This window comes from Phoca vitulina, unplaced genomic scaffold (assembly GCF_004348235.1).
Source record: "Phoca vitulina isolate PV1807 unplaced genomic scaffold, GSC_HSeal_1.0 scaffold3, whole genome shotgun sequence".
Classification (NCBI taxonomy): Eukaryota; Metazoa; Chordata; class Mammalia; order Carnivora; family Phocidae; genus Phoca; species Phoca vitulina.
This window is the reverse complement of record NW_022589706.1, coordinates 49,930,922-49,950,397: the sequence shown is the minus strand read 5'-3', so window position 1 is coordinate 49,950,397 and position 19,476 is coordinate 49,930,922. Positions and strand designations below refer to the sequence as shown.

The following is a 19,476-nucleotide window of genomic DNA, read 5'->3' as shown; positions in this document are numbered from 1 at the left end:
TATGGTGTATACTCAATAAAGATTTATTAAATAAAGAATGAAGGTAGTAATAAAATTAAGCAAACATAGAAATACATGAGACATTTTTAAAAAGGAATTACTTTGAGTAGAAAAAAAAACAGCAGTATTGGGGCACCTGGGTGGCTCAGTCAGTTGAGCATCTGCCTTCGGCTCAGGTCATGGTGCCGGAGTTCTGGGATCGAACCCCACATTGGGCTCCCTGCTCAGTGGGGAGTCTACTTCTCCCTCTGTCTTTCACCCTGCTCCTGCTCTCTGGCTCTCACTCTCTCAAATAAATAAATAAAATCTTTAAAAAAAATAACAGTATTGCCTTCATGAATGTATTCTGCCATAATTTTTATAATTCTGGGTTTTAACACAGTACCTCCAAGTGTCTCATATTGCTTGATAAATAATCTTGCTCTCCACACTTTCCCACGTGGTACACAATCAAGTACAGATGAAAAGACATGGATTGTATGATGATCCTATCCTTGTGCCTGTTTATTTCCTGGTACATAATGTCTTTATGGTTTCCTGACACAGCTGTATCAATTTCTATGCTGTACTTGTGGAATGGATTTCAGTATAAGGATATACTTCATAAATATTGGTTGGTCTCAATTTTAATAACCATGACTATCATTTTTTTGTCCTGATAAAGTTTTTAGTGTACAACTCTCAAGGTGGAGTGGAAGACAGAGGCCTGTGACATGCAATTAGGAGATGTTCCTTAGCACGGATCCATTTCCATTAATCAATACCTCTTTGGCACAGCTTAAATAAATACCACAGTCAATCACTATAATTACTGCCCTGCACATACCTTTGACTTCTGTACTTCTCTCTTGCTTCACCAACCTATGACACTTGCTTTTTACCACAACCCTGATAAAACCCAAATCTCCACCTGCCATTGAACGTGTTTGGAGAAAAATACAAAACCACACTGACAGGTCTAACTTCAAATTCAGGATCACAAACCTCCAGTACACTCAGTGCTTCCCCAGCATCATATGACCCTTCGCTGTTCACCCTCCCATTCTTTTAGATGTCTGTTTCACATCTTTTCTTCTCCTCAATTCCCCTAACACCTCCTTCTCCATCCCCATTCTCCACAGATGATCTCGCTTCTCACCTCCTTCACTGAAAATTGAAACATTCTGAAGAAACCCTCCACCACCTCTATTCTCATGTCAGCAGCTGCTCCTGCACATTTGGCCTTCCTACCTGTTCCCCCAGGTGCTCTGATCGAAAGCCAATCCCTCCACCTATACACTAGATCCCATCTTCTCTCACCTACTTAATTTGTTCCAGCAACTCTTCCCTCCCTTTCCTACTTTGTCATTTTCTTTTTGTTACTTCCTTGATCTTAAACAAACAACAAGCACACATACACCCAAAAAATTGTCTTGACTCCACTTTCTCCACCAGTCGCTGCTCCAAGACTTTGCAGGAAAACGTTTTGAAGAAATCGGTCTATATTTACTATCTCCTATACCTCTTCTTCCGTTATTCCTTAAGCACATTTCAATCAAACTTTGGCTCCAAAATTTCACCAAAACTGCTCTTTGCAAGGACATTAATAGTCCCCATGTTGCTAAATATAATGGTAGAGTTCTCATCTTAAATGTCTCATCAATAGCATTTGGCACAGTTGATCTCTGCTTCCGCCTTCCTAAACCTTTTTTTTTTTTTCAGGGCACTGCATATTTCTGATTTCCTACTACTCTCAGACTTTGTACTCACAGACTAGTCTCATCTTCTGGTTGCCCTCCTTATCCTTGACCCCTAATGTTGGCTGACTCCAAGGCTAAGACCTTGTAACTCTTCTTTGATGATCTCATTCAGTTTCATGTTTTGCTTTTTTGTTTGTTTTTTGTTTTTAAGATTTTATTTATTTATTTGACAGAGAGAGAGAGCGCGCACAAGCAAGGGAAGTGGCGGAGAGAGAGAAGCAGACTCCCCGCTGAGCAGGGAGACCGACATAAGGCTCAATCCCAGGACTCTGAGATCATGACATGAGCTGAAGGCAGATGCTTAACCGACTGAGCCACCCAGGCGCCCCCAGTTTCATGGTTTTAAATACCATCTACATGATGACATTTCCAGATTTTTATCTCTAGCCTAGACCTCTCTCCTCAAATCCAAATTCCTATGTCCAATTGCCTGTTGTATCTCCATTAAGTTATCTAGTAACCACTTCAAATACAATGTTTCTTGTCTCCAAACATGTGATACCCACTATCTTCCTCACCTCAGTCAATGCCATTCTTCCAGTTCTTCAAGCCCTAAAGCTCTTGACTCCTCTCTTTCTCTCATATCCCACATCTAAAAATTTTCTAGTATAATAACATTCTCTAGAATTTTGCCTAAACTCAACCTCACTTGTCAATTGTTTGTAAATTAATCATCTGCTTCCTTTTGAAAAGACTTTCATTTGCTACTTATTTCATTCTCTGAAGCTCCAAAATTCCAGAGACATTAGCTTCATTAGTTCAGTAATCATTTTCAACTGTTTTTTTTTTTTTTAAAGATTTTATTTTTATTTATTTGACAGAGAGAGACACAACGAGAGAGGTAACACAAGCAGGGGGAGTGGGAGAGGGAGAAGTAGGCTTCCCGCCGAGCAGAGAGCCCGATGTGGGGCTCGATCCCAGGACCCTGGGATCATGACCTGAGCGGAAGGCAGATGCTTAACGACTGAGCCACTCAGGCGCCCCATTTTCAACTGTTCTTACTACTGTGGAATAGAGTTCATTCTGGAAAAATAAACGAGAAAACATTTATAGTAGCACAGTAGCTTCCTAAAATCTTTCATTCCATTTGAGCTTCTGCTATTTACAATTAGCTTCCTGTTCATGGTTGTCAAGGCACCTCAGTCTGCAGCTTACTTTGCTTGTTTACTGAAATATAGTTGCCACTCAGTGCTACATTAGTTTCAGGTGTACGACATAGTGATTGGACAGGTTTATACATCAAGCTATGCCTACCATGAATGCAGCTTCCATCTGTCACCACACAACACTATCACAATACCATTGACTATGTTTCCTATGTTGTACCTTTCATCCCTGTGACCTACTCGTTTGGTAGCTGGAAACCTGTATCTGCAGCTTACTCTCTTTAGACAGCAATTGGAATAATCAGCTTGTCTGGGCTTTTAGTGACAATAATCGGTCTCTAGTTTTCTCAACTGCCAAAATTTATATTTCCAGCTACAACCTTTTCAGTGAACTCCAGTCTCATATAAGCAATTGCCTATTCAACAGCTCCCCATAGACCTAAAAGCCCTCTCTAATGGAGCACATCTAAAAATGAGGTCTTGATTTCCAACTTCCATTCCACATTTTTTCTGAGTGTTACCATCTCAGGGACATCACCATGCACCCAATTGCTCAGACCCCAAACTTCCCACCCCATTCCATCCATCAGTGGATCCTACCAACTCTACTTTCAAATATACCAGACTTCAACAATTTCTTACTACCTCTGAGCAGTCCCAATAGCCATTTTTCTCGCCTGGACAACCACAACAGCCTTTTAACTTTCTGTCTCTTGCTCCTACTCAGCCCTGACATCTAGTTTCTTGCTTCACACAGCTGCCATTTGGAGCCTTTTGAAATATAAGTTTGATCACCTCATTTTCTGTTTTAAAACCTCATAATGGCTTTCCACCAAACTTAGAATAAATTTCAAAGTTCTCATTACATTCTATAAGGTTCAATTAAAAAAAATTAAGCCAAAATAAGAAAAGTGACTGTCATCTCTAGATCAGTGCTATCTAAGAGAAATATACTGTAAGCCACACATGTATTTTAATTTTCTAGTAGACACATTTAAAAAAAAATAAAAAGAAACATGTGAAATTAATTTTAATGATGTATTCTAAATCCAGGTGTGTTATTGTGATTTATAATAATCAATATATATTTGGATTCATAAGGGCCAAGGGCAGGTGGTCGCAAGATGGGCCACCTTGGCATGAAGATTATTTTGAATTAAAAAGCAACCAAAACCCAGCAGATTCAAGAAGAGCTCTTTACTTCCCCCCCTCAACTGCCTAAAAAGAATTTAGAAGGATCAGCTGAGGTGCCTTGACAATCATGATAGATAGAGCGCTATCACCATAGCTTCATTATACTATGAACTAGGTATGGTAGGAAGAGACGAACCTAGAAAAGCCTTCCCTTTACTTCTTCAGACTTGCCTAACGTGTGCCATAGTTTGCTTATCCTGAATTGCAATTTCTCTACTACTCCTAATAAACTCTTTTTGCTGGTAACATAACCGGCCATTTCATTTTTAAGATTGACAATACAGCCACAGTTCTTCAAAATACTGGGCTTATTTTATTATTTCTGCAATAAGATTTACTGAGGATTATGCAAAGGCTTTAGTCGCTTAAAAAAAAAAACATTTTATTTCAAATTAATTTTTGACTTATAGAAAGTTGCAAAAATAGTAAAAAGTATTCTCTTGCATTACCAGCCCCACCATGTCTAAGGCAAATATTTTGTATAACCATAGGACAACTACCAAGAACAGGAAATAACATTAGTCCAATATTATTAGTTAAACTACAGACCTTATTTGGATTCGTAAAACATCTGGCAGCTGGGTACCCAAGGGTATACTAATAATTTCTTTTACTACTTGCAGTACCGGTCAAAAACCACTGGGCTCATCCTTTCAGGGTTAAAACCCTTTACAATTTTGAAGGAAATACAGTAACTTCTTTAGCTCCTGGGTTTTTGTTGTTGTTGTTGTTATAACTCATTTGAATACTCTTAGAACAATGTTTTTCACACTTTGGTGTCTATAAACTTACCAGGAATATTTGTCAACAATTTGTCTTGGACCCCATCCCCAAACCCACATACAGTTGGGCTAGGGTGCCTAGGAATGTGCATTTTAAACAATCATTTGCTGGTGGATCACTCTTTGATGAACATGGGCTTGCAGGCAGATTTGGCAGAAATCAATGTAGTATACTGGAGGGGTTTTGGAAGATCTGTCATTAGTTATCTTTCAACTTGATTTTTTTAAAGAATGACTCACTAATACTTTTTAAAAGAAGTTCTAATATCAATTCTTATATTTTGCTCTTAAAACAGGCATGCATTACCTGGTTGAACACATTACTTATTTTTTTTTCCTGATATAAATTGTCATCCTATCAGGTAGCTACATGATTCAAGAGAGAATGGGGACAAGATACAGGGTAGAACCCCAGTAGCCACAAACCCTGTAAAGTGTCTTCAAGGCAATAAAATCAATCCTGTTGGCAACCCAGCCTCCAGAGGTGGGGAAGAAAATAGCTCACACACAAAAGAAGTTAGTATAGCACCAAAATGTTTGTAGCTTCCCATTTTTTCCTCAATCTTATATAGTCTACTATGCAAGTACACATCAGTTGTTGTGTATTTATGCACCTCCTTTGGTGCATAAATTCTACATCGGCATTTTGCTGCATTGTCCTCCTATATACTTACTGGCCACTTAGAAACTTTGTAGGGCCAATCATATATTCGAATACAATAAAGCACCATATTAATAACAGAACTATTATCTTAATGTATTTTTATGTAAGCATATATAACTTAATAATTTAACTTTGTGACATTCAAGAAATTCACAAAACATTTTCAAAGAAACAACTTGTAGCAGAAAACACACACAGCAATGATGCCTTTATCAGCACTAGAATATTTCTATTAGTGCTAGCACTTGTGGTGGTGTAAATGAATTGACACTACTGATATTCAGGTTTCTTCCTGAAAAAGGAAGCAGACTGAGGAGAAACACAGAAGCTATTTTATAGTAGATGCTAAAAGACCACGTAACACCCATAAATGCAGATCCCTCTTCTCTTAATATTTTAGGTATTTAATTATTTTTCTAATTTAATTTCTATTTCTTAGGTTTCTAAACCATACTAAACATAGGAATAATGAAATAAAAGTTTCCAGGATTTTAAATAGGAAATATATTATTCGCTGAAATCTCACATTTTCAGCGGCATCTATATATGATGAAACATGTCTGAAGAGAGTGTGGAGGAGAGTAAAACTGCTGCCTGTAAATTGGGAAGACAGTATTGGCAGAAAATGGAGAGAAGGGTAATCTTCACTATTTACTACTGATGTTAATTCTTGACATTAAGAAGCAGATTCTAGAATTCTCTTGGATTTTGTTTGAAGTTGGAAAGTTCTGTTTGTCAGACATGGTTCATTTTAACTTTACCTGGTAATTAGGGTAAATCTGTGTTAGCTAATTGGTTTTATCCAGAGAAAAGTGAAACTTTTCCTATCTTTGTGACAAGATGTTTTGCAAATAGGAGCAAGGTGTCACTGAAGTTAGGCTTCTACCCTCCCACAGAAATTGGGAGATGGCAGTGTCATCTCTTCTATTTACATCTCAGAGATAAGGCTCTCAGGTCTTTGAGAAAGGCATTCCTGGATCATAAACCTGACAAAAAGGCCTCTGTAGTTGTCTTATGTAACTTAGGTGTAGAAATGAACCAGCAACTGCTATAATTTAAAAAATAAGACAAATGGTACAGTATCTTTAAGCCTTTTTTGTTATTATCTCTTTCCTGAACAAAGGTATGGTTTTTGTTTTGTTTTGTTTTGTTTTGTTTTTAAGTAGATGAAGATCGTGTGGCTACTTTTTTAATCTTCAATTGATCTTCAATGAAGATCACGTATGTGATGTTTGCTTTGTAAGTGCCAAAAAAAAGGTGGTAAGTAAGAATTAAAATAACTCTTTTTTTTTTTTTTTAAGATTTTATTTATTTATTTGAGAGAGAGAATGAGAGACAGAGAGCACGAGAGGGACGAGGGTCAGAGGGAGAAGCAGACCCCCTGCTGAGCAGGGAGCCCGATGTGGGACTCGATCCCGGGACTCCAGGATCATGACCTGAGCCGAAGGCAGTCGCTTAACCAACTGAGCCACCCAGGCGCCCTAAAATAACTCTTAAAAATAGAGTTTCATTGGGTGTTTTCTTGAGAATTGTTTCATCTGCTTTTCATTCTTATTAAAAATGACACTTTAAAAATAATTTGTTAATAATCCATAAGGAAATTGTTAGATATCCAACATGAAAATTTCAACTTTTAGCAATTTCATTCTTATATTTGCTGAAAACATTAGGTAGATTTACTATAATTTATTTAACCACCCCTATATTGATAGATACTTCAGTTCTTTCTGGTTTCCTCTAACTAATAGAATGCTGCAGGGAACATATTGTATTTGCTAGATAACACAAAACTGTTATAACATTCAAAACAAAAATGCATAATGGCTCAAGCATAATAGAATTTTATGTCTTGCTCACATGATTGTCCAAGGCAGGTATTCCAGATCATCAAGTGGTTTTCTCCAAAAAGTGTTTCAGGGACCCAGGATGCTTCCATCATGGAGCTCTACCATCCATTAGGGACACTTGTCATTTTGTATTCAGCCTGCAGAAGAAGAAAGTGATCAGGGAGGAGGCACATTTGCTTTTCTTTTCTTTTTTTAAAGATATTTATTTATTTATTTGACAGAGAGAGAGATAGCAAGAGCAGGAACTCAAGCAGGGGGAGTGGGAGAGGGAGAGGGAGAAGCAGGCTCCCCGCCCAGCAGGGAGCCTGATGAGGGGCTCGATGCGGGGCTCCATCCCAAGACCCTGGGATCATGACCTGAGCCGAAGGCAGACGCTTAATGACTGAGCCACCCAGGTGCCCCACACTTGCTTTTCTTAAAAGCCCTGCACTAGAAGTGCAGTACACATCAGGTCTGCTCACATACCACTGGAGAGTAAATCAGTCACACATTCACACTTAAGTACAACAGTGGCTGGAAAGTACGCAGCTAGAAAGAGAAAAGGATTTTACTGGGTAGCTATTAGTCTCTGCCATAATACTTGTAATACATTTTTATGCATATTTGAAAACATTTAAATAGGATTGATAGCTATAAATGTCATAAAATAATCCTGTATAGATTTTAACAACCTAAAAATGCATGATAATACTACTTTCCTTGCATTCTCAACATTTTCAATCCCCCCATCTGATGAATAAAAATAATGTCCTAAGCTTTTTCAACTCAATTAAGGCAAAATAATTTCCCAAAGTTTTACTGTTCAATGTACTTCTGTGAGTTTTCTGTTTATAGTGCTTACTGGTTTTTTTTCAACTGGGTTATTTGCCTTTTTCATACTGATGTGTTGAATCCCTTTATATATTATGGAAGTAATCCTTTTTCTTTTTTCTTTTCTTTTCTTTCTTTCTTTCTTTCTCTCTCTCTCTCTCTCTTTCTTTCTTTCTTTCTTTCTTTCTTTCTTTCTTTCTTTCTTCCTTTCTTTCTTTCTTTTCTTTCTTCCTTTTCCCTGAGAAAGAAAGAGAGAGCACAGGCAGGAGGGGCCAAGGGAGAGGGAGAGAGAATCTCAAGCTGACTCTGCACTGAACATGGATCCTGATGCAGGGCTTAATCTCATGAGCCTGAGATCACCACCTGAGCTGAAACCAAGAGCCCCACACTTAACCAACTACACCACCCAGGCACCCAAATCATCCTTTTTCCTTTACATATGCAGTAGGAGTTTTTTTTTTTCCCAGTTTGTCATTTCTCTTTTAACTTTGTAAATGATTATTGCAGCTTCCTTTTTTAGGTTGTCAAACTAAGTTATTTTCCTTTATCACTTTTAGGATTTGTGTCTTGCTTAGCAAGTCTTTTACATTAAAAAATGTATAAAGTTTTCTACATTCTTTTCTATTATTTTTATCATTTTACTTTTTATTTACATTTAGCTTCTAAAATTTACTTGTGGTATGAGTAGAGCTCCAAAGTTGGCATTCAGGTGGTAAGAAAAATATATAGGTTTTTTTTGTTGTTGTTAATGAACACTACAAAAACTACCTAGGATCAAAGAAAGAGAGATTATTAAAAGGAAAACCTGGTTAACTTCCAATAATTTTCTTGTATAACATGCAAACAAAAAAGAATTCTGAAATTAAAATCTCAGATTATTATAGTTAACAAAGGGTGCTAAAATTCTTTTATAGATACTATTCAATCTAGAGAATGATAGAGAAATATGCTTAAATTTTTACTAGAAACTTACAGGTAATTATTACATAAATTGAAATAGGATGTAATTTCTAAGCCACCTAAGAAATTATGAAAAATAAAGAAATATGCTCAATCCATTATAAAAAAAGAAATAATAAAAGCAAATTAAGCATAGCAAAACCATAAAAATGGCAGAAACAAACTTAGATATATGAGTAATCATAATAAGTATAAATTAATTAAATTCTTTTAAAAGCTAGAGATTCTCTCTCATAAGTCCCCAGAAAATAGACTTTATGACAGAGACTTATGTATATGTGTTTATTGGATAGGGCTCACTGAAATAACACCTCTAAGACAGTGAGGTAAGCAGTACTGGGAAGAGGACAAGTTGCAACAAGGTTTTCAATCAATGTCACAGAGAGCTCTGAAGCTGACATATCTCCTTAGACATACACTGGCCTCTCTAACATGTCCTAAATGGAAGCAAAGAATCTAGGGCTTTGAAACCAACTCCTTCTCTGCTCATTAGCCAATCATTGTAGTCCCTTTGGGCTGCCATAACAGAATACCATAGACTGGGTAGCCTATAAACAACAGATATTTATTTTTCACAGCTCTGGAGGCCAGGAAAGCCCAAGATCAAGGTGCCAGCAGATTTGGTACTTGGTGGGAACTTGCTTCCTGGTTCATAGACTGCCATCTTCTCATTATGGAATTACATGGTAGAAGGGGCAAGGGAGGTCTTCAGGGTCTCTTTTATAAAAAGGCATTAATCTCATTCATGAGGGTGCCCTCATGACCAAGTAATCTACCTGGACTTCTACAATTACTTTGTAACTGAGCTCTCTATATCCTCTCTTGCTGCCCTCCACACAACAGCCCTTCTCTAGGCAGGGTGATCTCCCTAAAACACAAAATTGATTAGATCATTCACCTGCTTAAAATATCCAATTACTGTACCTTGGCTTTAGGATGAAGAAATCCTAACATGGCCTACCAGGTCTAACAGGATCTAGTCCCTAACTATCTCTTAGCTTTATCTCAGGCCATTGTCCCTTACTCTTAATGCTAAAAGCCACATTAACCTTCCTTCAGAGGCTCTAGGGCGGTATCGACTCCCTTCCTTTTCCAGTTTCTTGTGGTTGCCACACACGTTGGCTTGTGGTCACATTACTCCAATCTCTGTCTCCATCTTCACATGCCTTTCTCCTCTTCTGCATGTCCAATTTCCCTCTATCTCTCTCTTATAAGGACACTTGCAGCTGGATTTAGAGCCCACTTCAATCATCAAGGATGATCTCTGCATGTCAAGATCCTTAACTTACAACTGCAAAGATAACATTTCCGGGTTCCAGGGATTAGGACCTGATATCTGTTGGTAGCCATCATTCAGCCTACTACACCTTCCATATGAATCCACAGTACATCCCACATGGAGTTATAGTAACATACAATTTGATTTCAGGGAGCAAAGAGGGATAATGATTTGGAATTGGCAACGATGAGCAAGGAAATATCCTCTTCACTTATATGGACAGTGGTAAAAGGGGTTGGAGAGAAAGAATAGCCACCACTTTAAATGGTGGCGAAGAAATCTTTATGTTGGAGGAAAGTCAGGTTCCAGTTAGAGCAAGAAGATGATGTTTGGAGAAGAGATTCATGAAGATTTTGCAGAAATCATACTGTGACTTCCAAAGAACAACTAAGCAGGCTTTTTAGAGAGTTGGAGAAAGGAATGAGAAGGACTCATATTAGAGAATGGGACAAGCCTGAGCTGGGAGTTTAGAGGTTCCTGAGATGAGTGAAGCGAACAGGGATAAAGGGCAAGAGGTGATTAAACATGATGGCTTCCAAGGCAATTTATGGTGAAAGGTCTGTGAGAATTGGGTTAAGGAGAAAGAAGGTGGGAGGCTCTCCAAGAATATAAGAACCGAATGAGGAAAATATCCAGAAAAACTGAGTTGAATCCTTATCCGAATCATGTGGGGAAGAATAATTTCTTTTGTAATTGTTATTAGTTACATATACCATATGAATTTATTAGTTTTGTCTTATTTTTATTGTTTAAATTAGCTACAGTGCCTACAAAGAGTAATCTTATATTTAAAAATAAATATGAGGACAGGACTAAATAAATTGTACTCAATGTGCCATTTAAAAACGGACTTTTTTCCAAAAAGAAATATGTAGGTAGGACTCCAGATGGAAATCAGAGTTTAAACCAGGAATGAAAATTTGCCTCTTCAAGTGAAATAATTCTGGGAGTACAATTAGGATATCTATGTTGGAAAAAACTTATATAAGAAGAGAACTCAATTGCCATTTGTGAAAGCACTCTTCAAAAAAACAAAACAAAACTTGTGAAGTAGTGTGAAATATTCACATTTTCAGAAAGCTGAAAATATATTGCAAACTATAATAAAATGTATAGTATCTATAATCTGAGTAGTTCTTTCTACAATACTTGGGAAGTACTTACTACTAAGGAGAAATTTAAAATGTTTAATTGTATGAACAAAATCAAATTTATCACATAAATATTTTTACAGCTATAAAGATTGAGAATAGAGGTTTGACCATCAACAGCGTGTTTAAATTTTATGTTTTGTTAATAAGGAAATAATGAATACTCATTTTCTTTTTATGAAAACTCCATTTGAAAAGTGCATTGGAATATGTTATCTCTTGGACATGTCAGTTTTCTTGGAAAAAGTCATTTAGTTATTATAATATTTACATGTGTTAAAAACATATTTGATTTCTTTTATCACATGTAATCTTTTTAGGTGGCAGATAAATTCTTTTCTCTATCTTTTATATCTACCTCCACAGTACCTTATAAGGTGCTGTGCAGTATAGTAAATTTTCAGTACATATTGTTGACAGGCTCTTTTATTTTGCTTTCATACAAAAATAATTACTTTTTTTAATAACTTACATATTATTCTTTTTCCAGAAATTTGCTGTGGAGTATAACACACATAGAAAAGAATACTGAAGACAAATGTATAGATCAATGAATTGTCACGAAGCCAACACTCATGTAATCACCACCTAATCAAGAAAGAGTGCACAGCCAGCATGCAGAAGCTACATCGCACCCACCCCCTCCAAAAAATTTTCCCCTAAGCAATGTGCCTTTTCCTCCAAAAGGCAAACACTATCCTGGACCTTCTAACTTTATAATTTAGATCTAAGTGTTTGAATATTACAGAAATGGATAGTACATATTATTTTGTGTCTGATTCTTTCACTTGTGAGAGTCATCTATGTTTCTGCATGTTTCTGAAGTTCTTTTACTTAAAGTACTGTAGAATATTTTATTGTATGAAAATACCACAAGTATGTAGCCATTCTGTTGTTGATGGACATTTGGGTTGTTTACACTTTGGAGCTATGGTGAATGCTGTTGCTGGGAATGTTCTTGTACATGGTTTTGGTGCACATGCATATGCCGTTTGTGGTGGGTTTAGAATAGGAATGAAATTGCTGGGTTAAAAGGCATGCACAAATTCTGCTTTAGTAGAAACTGCCAAGCCGTTTCCCAAAGTGGCTACACCAATTTACACTTCCATCAGCAGTTACTTAATAGCTCCTTGTCCCCACCAACCCTATTACTTTTTTTTTTAACTTAAGCCAAAATGATCAATATATACTGGTTTTAATTTCCATTTCCTTGATGACTAATGAAGTTGAACATCTTTTCATATGATTATGGACATTTATATATCTTATTTTTTTCTGAAGTGTCTATTTAAGTTTTTTTTTTCTATTGGGATGTCTGCCTTCTTAAAAAAATGACTTATGGCAGTGCTTTATCTATTCTGCATATAAGTTTTTTTGTCAGAAAAATGCACTGCAAAGGTATTTTCCATTCTATGGCTGCCTTTCACATTCTTAATGGCTCTTTTGATAAATAGGAGTTCTAAATGTGGTCTAATTTATCATTTTTTTTTCTTTTATGGTTAATACTTTTTGTGTACTTGTGTAAAGACTGCTTTCTTCAAGATCATAAAGATCTTTTCCTAAATTACCTTCTGGAGGATTATTATTTTACCCTTTACATTAAGATTTATGATCTCCCTAAAGTAGGAATATCTTTTTTTTTCCATAAAGATATCAAATTTTAGGCATAAAGCATATATTTACACTTAGGATGTTGCCTTTCAAAAGTCCAACTCCAATCATGGTGAAGGTACCAACCACTCTTACCCAGAGCAGATCCTGGCTTCCATTTTTGACCTTGTTTCCCTGATACTGTCAGATGCCCTCTTCAGCTTTTAAGATTCCCAGCATCCGTTTTTCAAAAACAGTAGCTCCAAATAAGAGGCTAACTTCTTTGGGTTTATGTTCACCTAGATCTTGGCCCTGGAATTCTTCATTGTCTTGTTAGGTCTATGATCTCTTCAAAATAATTTTAACTCTATGTTTCATTCATCTTTCTTACTATAATTATCAGAAGTGTTGGTCTAAATTGCTTAGTCCATCATTACTGGAAATTCCAGGCCAATTTATTTAAAAAAATTAGTCTTGATTTTACTCTCACTATCTATGTAATCTTTGACAAGTAATTTAAACTCTGTGAAGTTCAAGACTATTTTTTAAAGATTTATTTATTTACTTGCGATAGAGAGAGAGCACATGAGTGGGAGGGAGGGGCAGAGAGAGAGGGTAAAGCAGACTCCTCACTGAGTGCAGAGCCTGATGCAGGGCTCGATCCCAGGACCCTGAGATCATGACCTGAGCCGAAGGCAGACGCTTAACCAACTGAGCCACCCAGGCACACCTAAACTCTGTCAAGTTCAATTTCTTCACTTGTAAATGAGAATGACAGTACTTCTAGAATTGTTGAAAATTTTAATATGAAATGGTGTATATAAAAACATTGGAAGTGATGATATAAGGCTGCTGGTATACATTTGGTAAGTGGCAGCTATTATTTTTATTATATGAATGATGATAATAATAATTATTAAGATGATGATGAGAATAGCAGTACTTCTGCATAACTCTATCACATTGCCCTAATCTTCTAATCTAAGGGGGATATAGAGTTAATCTGACAACACATAGGCTTCAAGCAATGATTGTTTCCAATTTTTAGATTTGCCCAAGGCAAAATTTCAATAATTTATTCTGGATTTTTTTTTTTTAACCTAAAATTGATGTCAGACTCAGGGATAAATGATTTTAAATATCAATTTTTCTCGGGTAAAAAAATAAACTGTATTATCTCTGTTCTTATATTTCTCTCATTTTATGATATATCAAAATTCCATGGACGCTAGTTATAACACTGCCACAGTTTCACTTGTAAGTTCTCTTAGTAATTCGTCTTACAAGAAGACTAAAACTCATTGAACAGCAGTTTGGTCTCTTATCTTTTTAGTAATGTTGGGCTTCAGTTCACTATATTACAAGGGCTGGCAAGGCATGTCAATTTTCCCTCAATTTTCCTCCATAGGAACAGATTATATAATTAAATTGTATTTTCAGCAGCAAGAATTACCAATGCACAAGAAATGGTGTTTTACTCTAGAGGACTTACAGGAAGTAGGCAGTCAAGTATTAGAATATTTAATTTTGATACATATACATTGCTTATTGAGTAAGAGGCCTATTGACTAGGTTACACAGTTTTCTTGAGAATATGTAGCTAGTTTCCTAGTTACGGATTTTATACACAAGGAATAGGGTAGCTCCCATTCTGTTAGCTAAATGACATCTTGGCCAGAGATGTATGTCTCATGAGTTTGATAAATATGAAACAATTCCCTACAGCTTGATCATATGGGCTTTATTGGTAAAACTGAGCTTCTAATTTTGCTGTAATTAAAAAAGATCTCTGTTAGTTCACCAGCTAAGCTAACCCAAAATATTACTGCAATTGCAAAAGAAAGTGGTATTAAGAAGAACCAAATACTATGTAGGAATGAACAAGCAATAGAAAGAAAGGAGAAGTTCTTGCTTTCTGTTCCATGTTGTAAGAATCAGACAACCTGTAAGTGTTTATTCAGCATCTGGAATTGGGATGCCTGCGTGGCTCAGTCAGTTCAGTGTCAGACACTTCAGCTCAGGTCATGATCTCCGGGTTATGAGATCGAGCTTCCCATCAGGCTCCATGTTCCGTGTGGAGCCTGCTTAAGATTCTCTCTCTCCCCTTCCATCTGCCCCTCTGCCCATGCTCTCTCTCACTTGCTTTCTCAAAAAAAAAAAAAAAAAAATCTGGAATGTATGAAAAATTAGTATAAGACATAAACCCTATACTTCAGGACTTTATAATCTACTTGGGAAAGTAGATATGGCACAAATAGAATAGTAATTAATAATAGAATAGTAATTAATAATTAGTTGTTACTACCTCAGTATGTGAAATTTTATCACAAAAAATAATAAAATTACTATGGGCCAGAGTTTTTGTAGAAGATTCAGTAGAAAGTCTTAAGATGGTTTTGAAGGACTTTGAAAATAAATGGATATAGATGCAAATAACAAGATAAAGCTTTTGGGGAAAATACCCAAAAAATACCCAGGAGGAGGAAGTACCATCATGGGTGGGTAATTCCAGTTGCTGCAAAGCATTTGAATAATTCTTATCCAGGCTGACATTGAGACTTCATGGTTGAATTGAAGCTAGGACATGATGTCTCTGGGAGTGTCCTTGGAACAAATGTACATTCTATAACTCAGTCATTTAAAGAATGATTCAACAAGACAATAAATATAACATGACATCCTTGCTCTTCCTTTAAGAACTGACAGGACTTTTGTGATTATGGGGCTGAGAAGAGAAAAATGGCATGAGTACTGAAATTTTAGGCCTTGTTCAAAATGGGAAAAAGGTTTATCCTGTTTCAGCAGCAATGCTGTTCATCCATGGAAAGCTGGACACCAGTCCACAGTTTCTATTTCTGATACTAGAAGCAAATCAAAAGGAAGAAGAGATGCATATGAGAGGATTGATATTTAATATAAATACTTTCAAATCTTTAAGTTTTGTTTTAAAACTATAAGTTGACAGTAAATATTATATAACATTTGTATTTGTTACAAATGATATTTCTACTATTAGCTATTTCAAGATTCCTGAATCTCAGTGAGTTGGTAAGATGGAAAGTTTATTTCAAGTTTATGCAAAATCCAAAATGTAGTATACTTGAAAAGGCAGGTAGTAATTCTTATAGTGGTGATTATGTCAGTTTTGGCAACTTAAGGTTCTATTCTTTTCTAGGAATTTCTTTACCTCATATAAATTTTAAAATTTATTTGCAATAAGATAGTTACTTCCCACCTTGTTTTATAAGGCCAACATAACTTTGATTACAAAACTTAACAATGATATTAAAAGACAGGAAAATTGTGCCATCCTGTCTCCAAAGCACGGAGGCAAAAATCCTAAACAAACCAGCATATGAAACCCAGTGATACATAAAATGTATAATAAATTACAATCAAGTTGCGATTATTCCAGAAATACAGAGTTGGTTCAATATTTAAATATCAATCAATGTGACTTACAACATTGATCAAAATAAAGGTAGAAAAGAGGTATGATTTATCTCAATTATGCCAAAAAAAGCATTTGATCAAATTCAAAGTTCCTTTATTATAAAATACATCAAACTAAAAACAGAAGATAACTTCCTTAATCTGATAAAGTGACAGCAAACATCCTATTGAATAGTGAAACACTGAAAACCTCTCCCTGAAATTGAGAACAAAGGAAGGATGCCTGCTATCGTCGTTTTTTTTTCAGCAATGTACTAGCGTTCTAGGACACAAGGCTGAAACAATGAATCAGTCAACCAATCAACCAAAACAAAATAAAAAATATAAGCAATGGAAAAGAGGTAGTAATTCTATTCTTATTTGCAGATGACTTGATGATGTAGGTATATGATAAATATTCAAAAGAGTGTTCAAATTAAAAAAAATAAATCAAATAAGTTTTCTGGAAAGAAGGTCAATATACAAAAATCAATTTTATTTCTATATGCCAGCATCATGTATAACATGAAATTTAAAGAATAATACCATTTACAATAGGACAGAAAAATCAAATACAGTTGATCCTTGAACAACCACAGGTTTGAATTGCACAGGTCCACTTACAGATTTTTTACAGTAGTGTAAATGTATATTCTCTTCCTTAAAATTTTCTTAATAACAATATTTTTTTCTCTAGCTTACTTTATTGTAGGAACATGGTATGTAATATATATAACATACCAAATACGTATTAACGGTTTATGTTCTCAGTAAGGCTTCCAGTCAACATTAGGCTATTAGTAGCTAAGTTTTGGGGGTTCAAGTTATATGCACATTTTCGACTCCACAGGGGAGTCAACACCCCTAAGCCCCTTGTTGTTAAAGGGTCAGCTGTATATGCGTTCAATGCTATAAATTTCCTTCTATTCACTGCATCCCCCAAATTTTGATAAGTTGTATTTTTGTTTTCATTTAGTTCAAAATATCTTAAAATTTCTCTTGAGAGTTCTCTCAAATGACTGATGTTATTTAGAAGCATGTTATTTAACCTCCACATAAGTTGGGATTTCCAGTTATCTTTCTGTGATTGCTATTTCTAATTTAATTTCACTGTGGCACGAGAGCTGACAATGTATGATTTCTATTCTTTTAAATTTGTCAAAGTGTATTTTGTGGTCCAGAATGTGGTCTCTCTTGATGAATATTCCATGTGATCTTGAGAAGAATTTGTATTCTATTGTTGGATGAAGGAGTCTATAGATATCAATTATATTCAGATGATTGATGGTGTTAAATTCAACCATGTTCTTACTGATCTTCCACCTGCTGGATCTGTCCAATTCTGATACAGATGTGTCTCTATGTATGTCTCCAACTATGGTGACAGACTCATCTGTCTCTCCTTGCAGTTGTACCGCTTTTTGCCTCATGTGGTTTGACACTATAGTTAGGTACAGCCACATTAAGTGTTGTTATGTCCCTTCAAAGACACTCTTCATTTCTGTTACAGTGTTATTGAGGTTTTTTGTTTGTTTTTTTTTTTTTTAAATCTCTAGCATTTTAGTTCTTTTGTAGGATTTCCATCTCTCTACTTACATTTCCCATCTATTCTTGCATGCTGTCTACTTTATCCATTAAAGCTGTCAGCATATCAATCATAGTTGTTTTAAATTCCTGGTGTAATAATTCCAACATCCCTGCCATGTCTGGTTCTGATGCTTGCTCTGTCTCTCCAAATTGAGGGGTTTTTTTTTTCTTTTGTTTTTTGCCCTTTGGTATGTCTTGCAAATTGTCCCTTATAGCTGGGCATGATGTACCAGGTAAACAGAACTACTATAAACAGGCCTTTAGTGACATGGTGGTAAGGTGTAGGGAGAAGGAGTGTTCTATAGTCTGATGATTAAGTCTACTCTTTTAGTGAGTCTATGCCTCTAGACTATGAACTTCACAAGTGTTTCTCAGTTTTTTTACCCCCTGTTCTCAGGATGGAAGAATGACCTGAGGTTGGGTATTTCCCTTTCCCAGGTCAGTTAGGTTCTGTTAATACCCCAGTATGTCAGGCTTTGATTAACTAGTTGTCTCCAAGGGCAGGCCTTGTTAAGAGAAGAGAGTGCTCTGGAATATTTCAAAATGTTCCCTTTTCTGTCTCCCTGCCAGAAACCCAAATGGACTTTTCCTTCAATATTTACTGTGGGAATCTGGTTGAATTTCTGGAGGTAAATCTCACAATACTTTGGGCTTCCCCCTATGACTGGGTCCCTCTGGAGTTTTTAACTCTCAGAGTTATCCGTACCAAATCTCCAGCAGTTTATCAATAACACTTGAGGTTTTCCTTTCCTGACACTGGTTCTGCTCTGATGGTTTCTGTTCTTGAGTCTTGACTCAGTTAAGACTTAAGAATACAGTGAGTCTTGACTCACTGTATTAACTGTATTCTCTTGTCTATCTCTCCAGTATTTGGGGCAGTTGTTTGCTCTGTGTTCTCCCCTCTGTTATGGATCCAAAAAAAGAGTTGCTGATTTCATAGTCTGTTAAGCTTTATACTTCTTGTTAGGATGGAATTGCAATATCCAGTATATATAGAAAACTCACATATATCCATAAGAAAAAAAAGATAAATAACCTAATAGAAAAAAATAAGCTAGATATATGAACAGAATTCTCAGAAGAGGAAACCCAGAATCGGAATGATAATTATTCTTACTGGTAATTAGGGAAATTTAAATGTAAATCACAATGAAATATAATTTTATTTACATCAGAATGATGGCAATATTAGTTATATCAAAATTGATACCTTGTGAAAAACCATTTGTCAGAAACTTCTGCCTATAGCTGATGTCAACTGAGGAAGAAGAAGCCAGTATAATGGAACTGGTTGAACACAAAGTTAGGATTATCCCAGTTTACCACAAAACTGTT

General features: G+C 35.9%; 1 protein-coding gene across 1 annotated transcript in view; it reads left to right on the top strand.

Annotated features, from left to right (window-relative positions):
- Positions 1–6,041: 6,041 nt before the first annotated feature.
- The window catches only part of LOC116629180 (transmembrane protease serine 11B-like), a 31,016-nt gene continuing 17,581 nt past the window's right edge, over positions 6,042–19,476 (top strand). Inside the window, exons 1-2 of the mRNA XM_032399483.1 lie at positions 6,042–6,122; positions 18,357–18,415. Coding sequence (XP_032255374.1) covers positions 6,042–6,122; positions 18,357–18,415 — 140 coding nt within the window. The remainder of the gene's footprint in view (positions 6,123–18,356; positions 18,416–19,476) is intronic.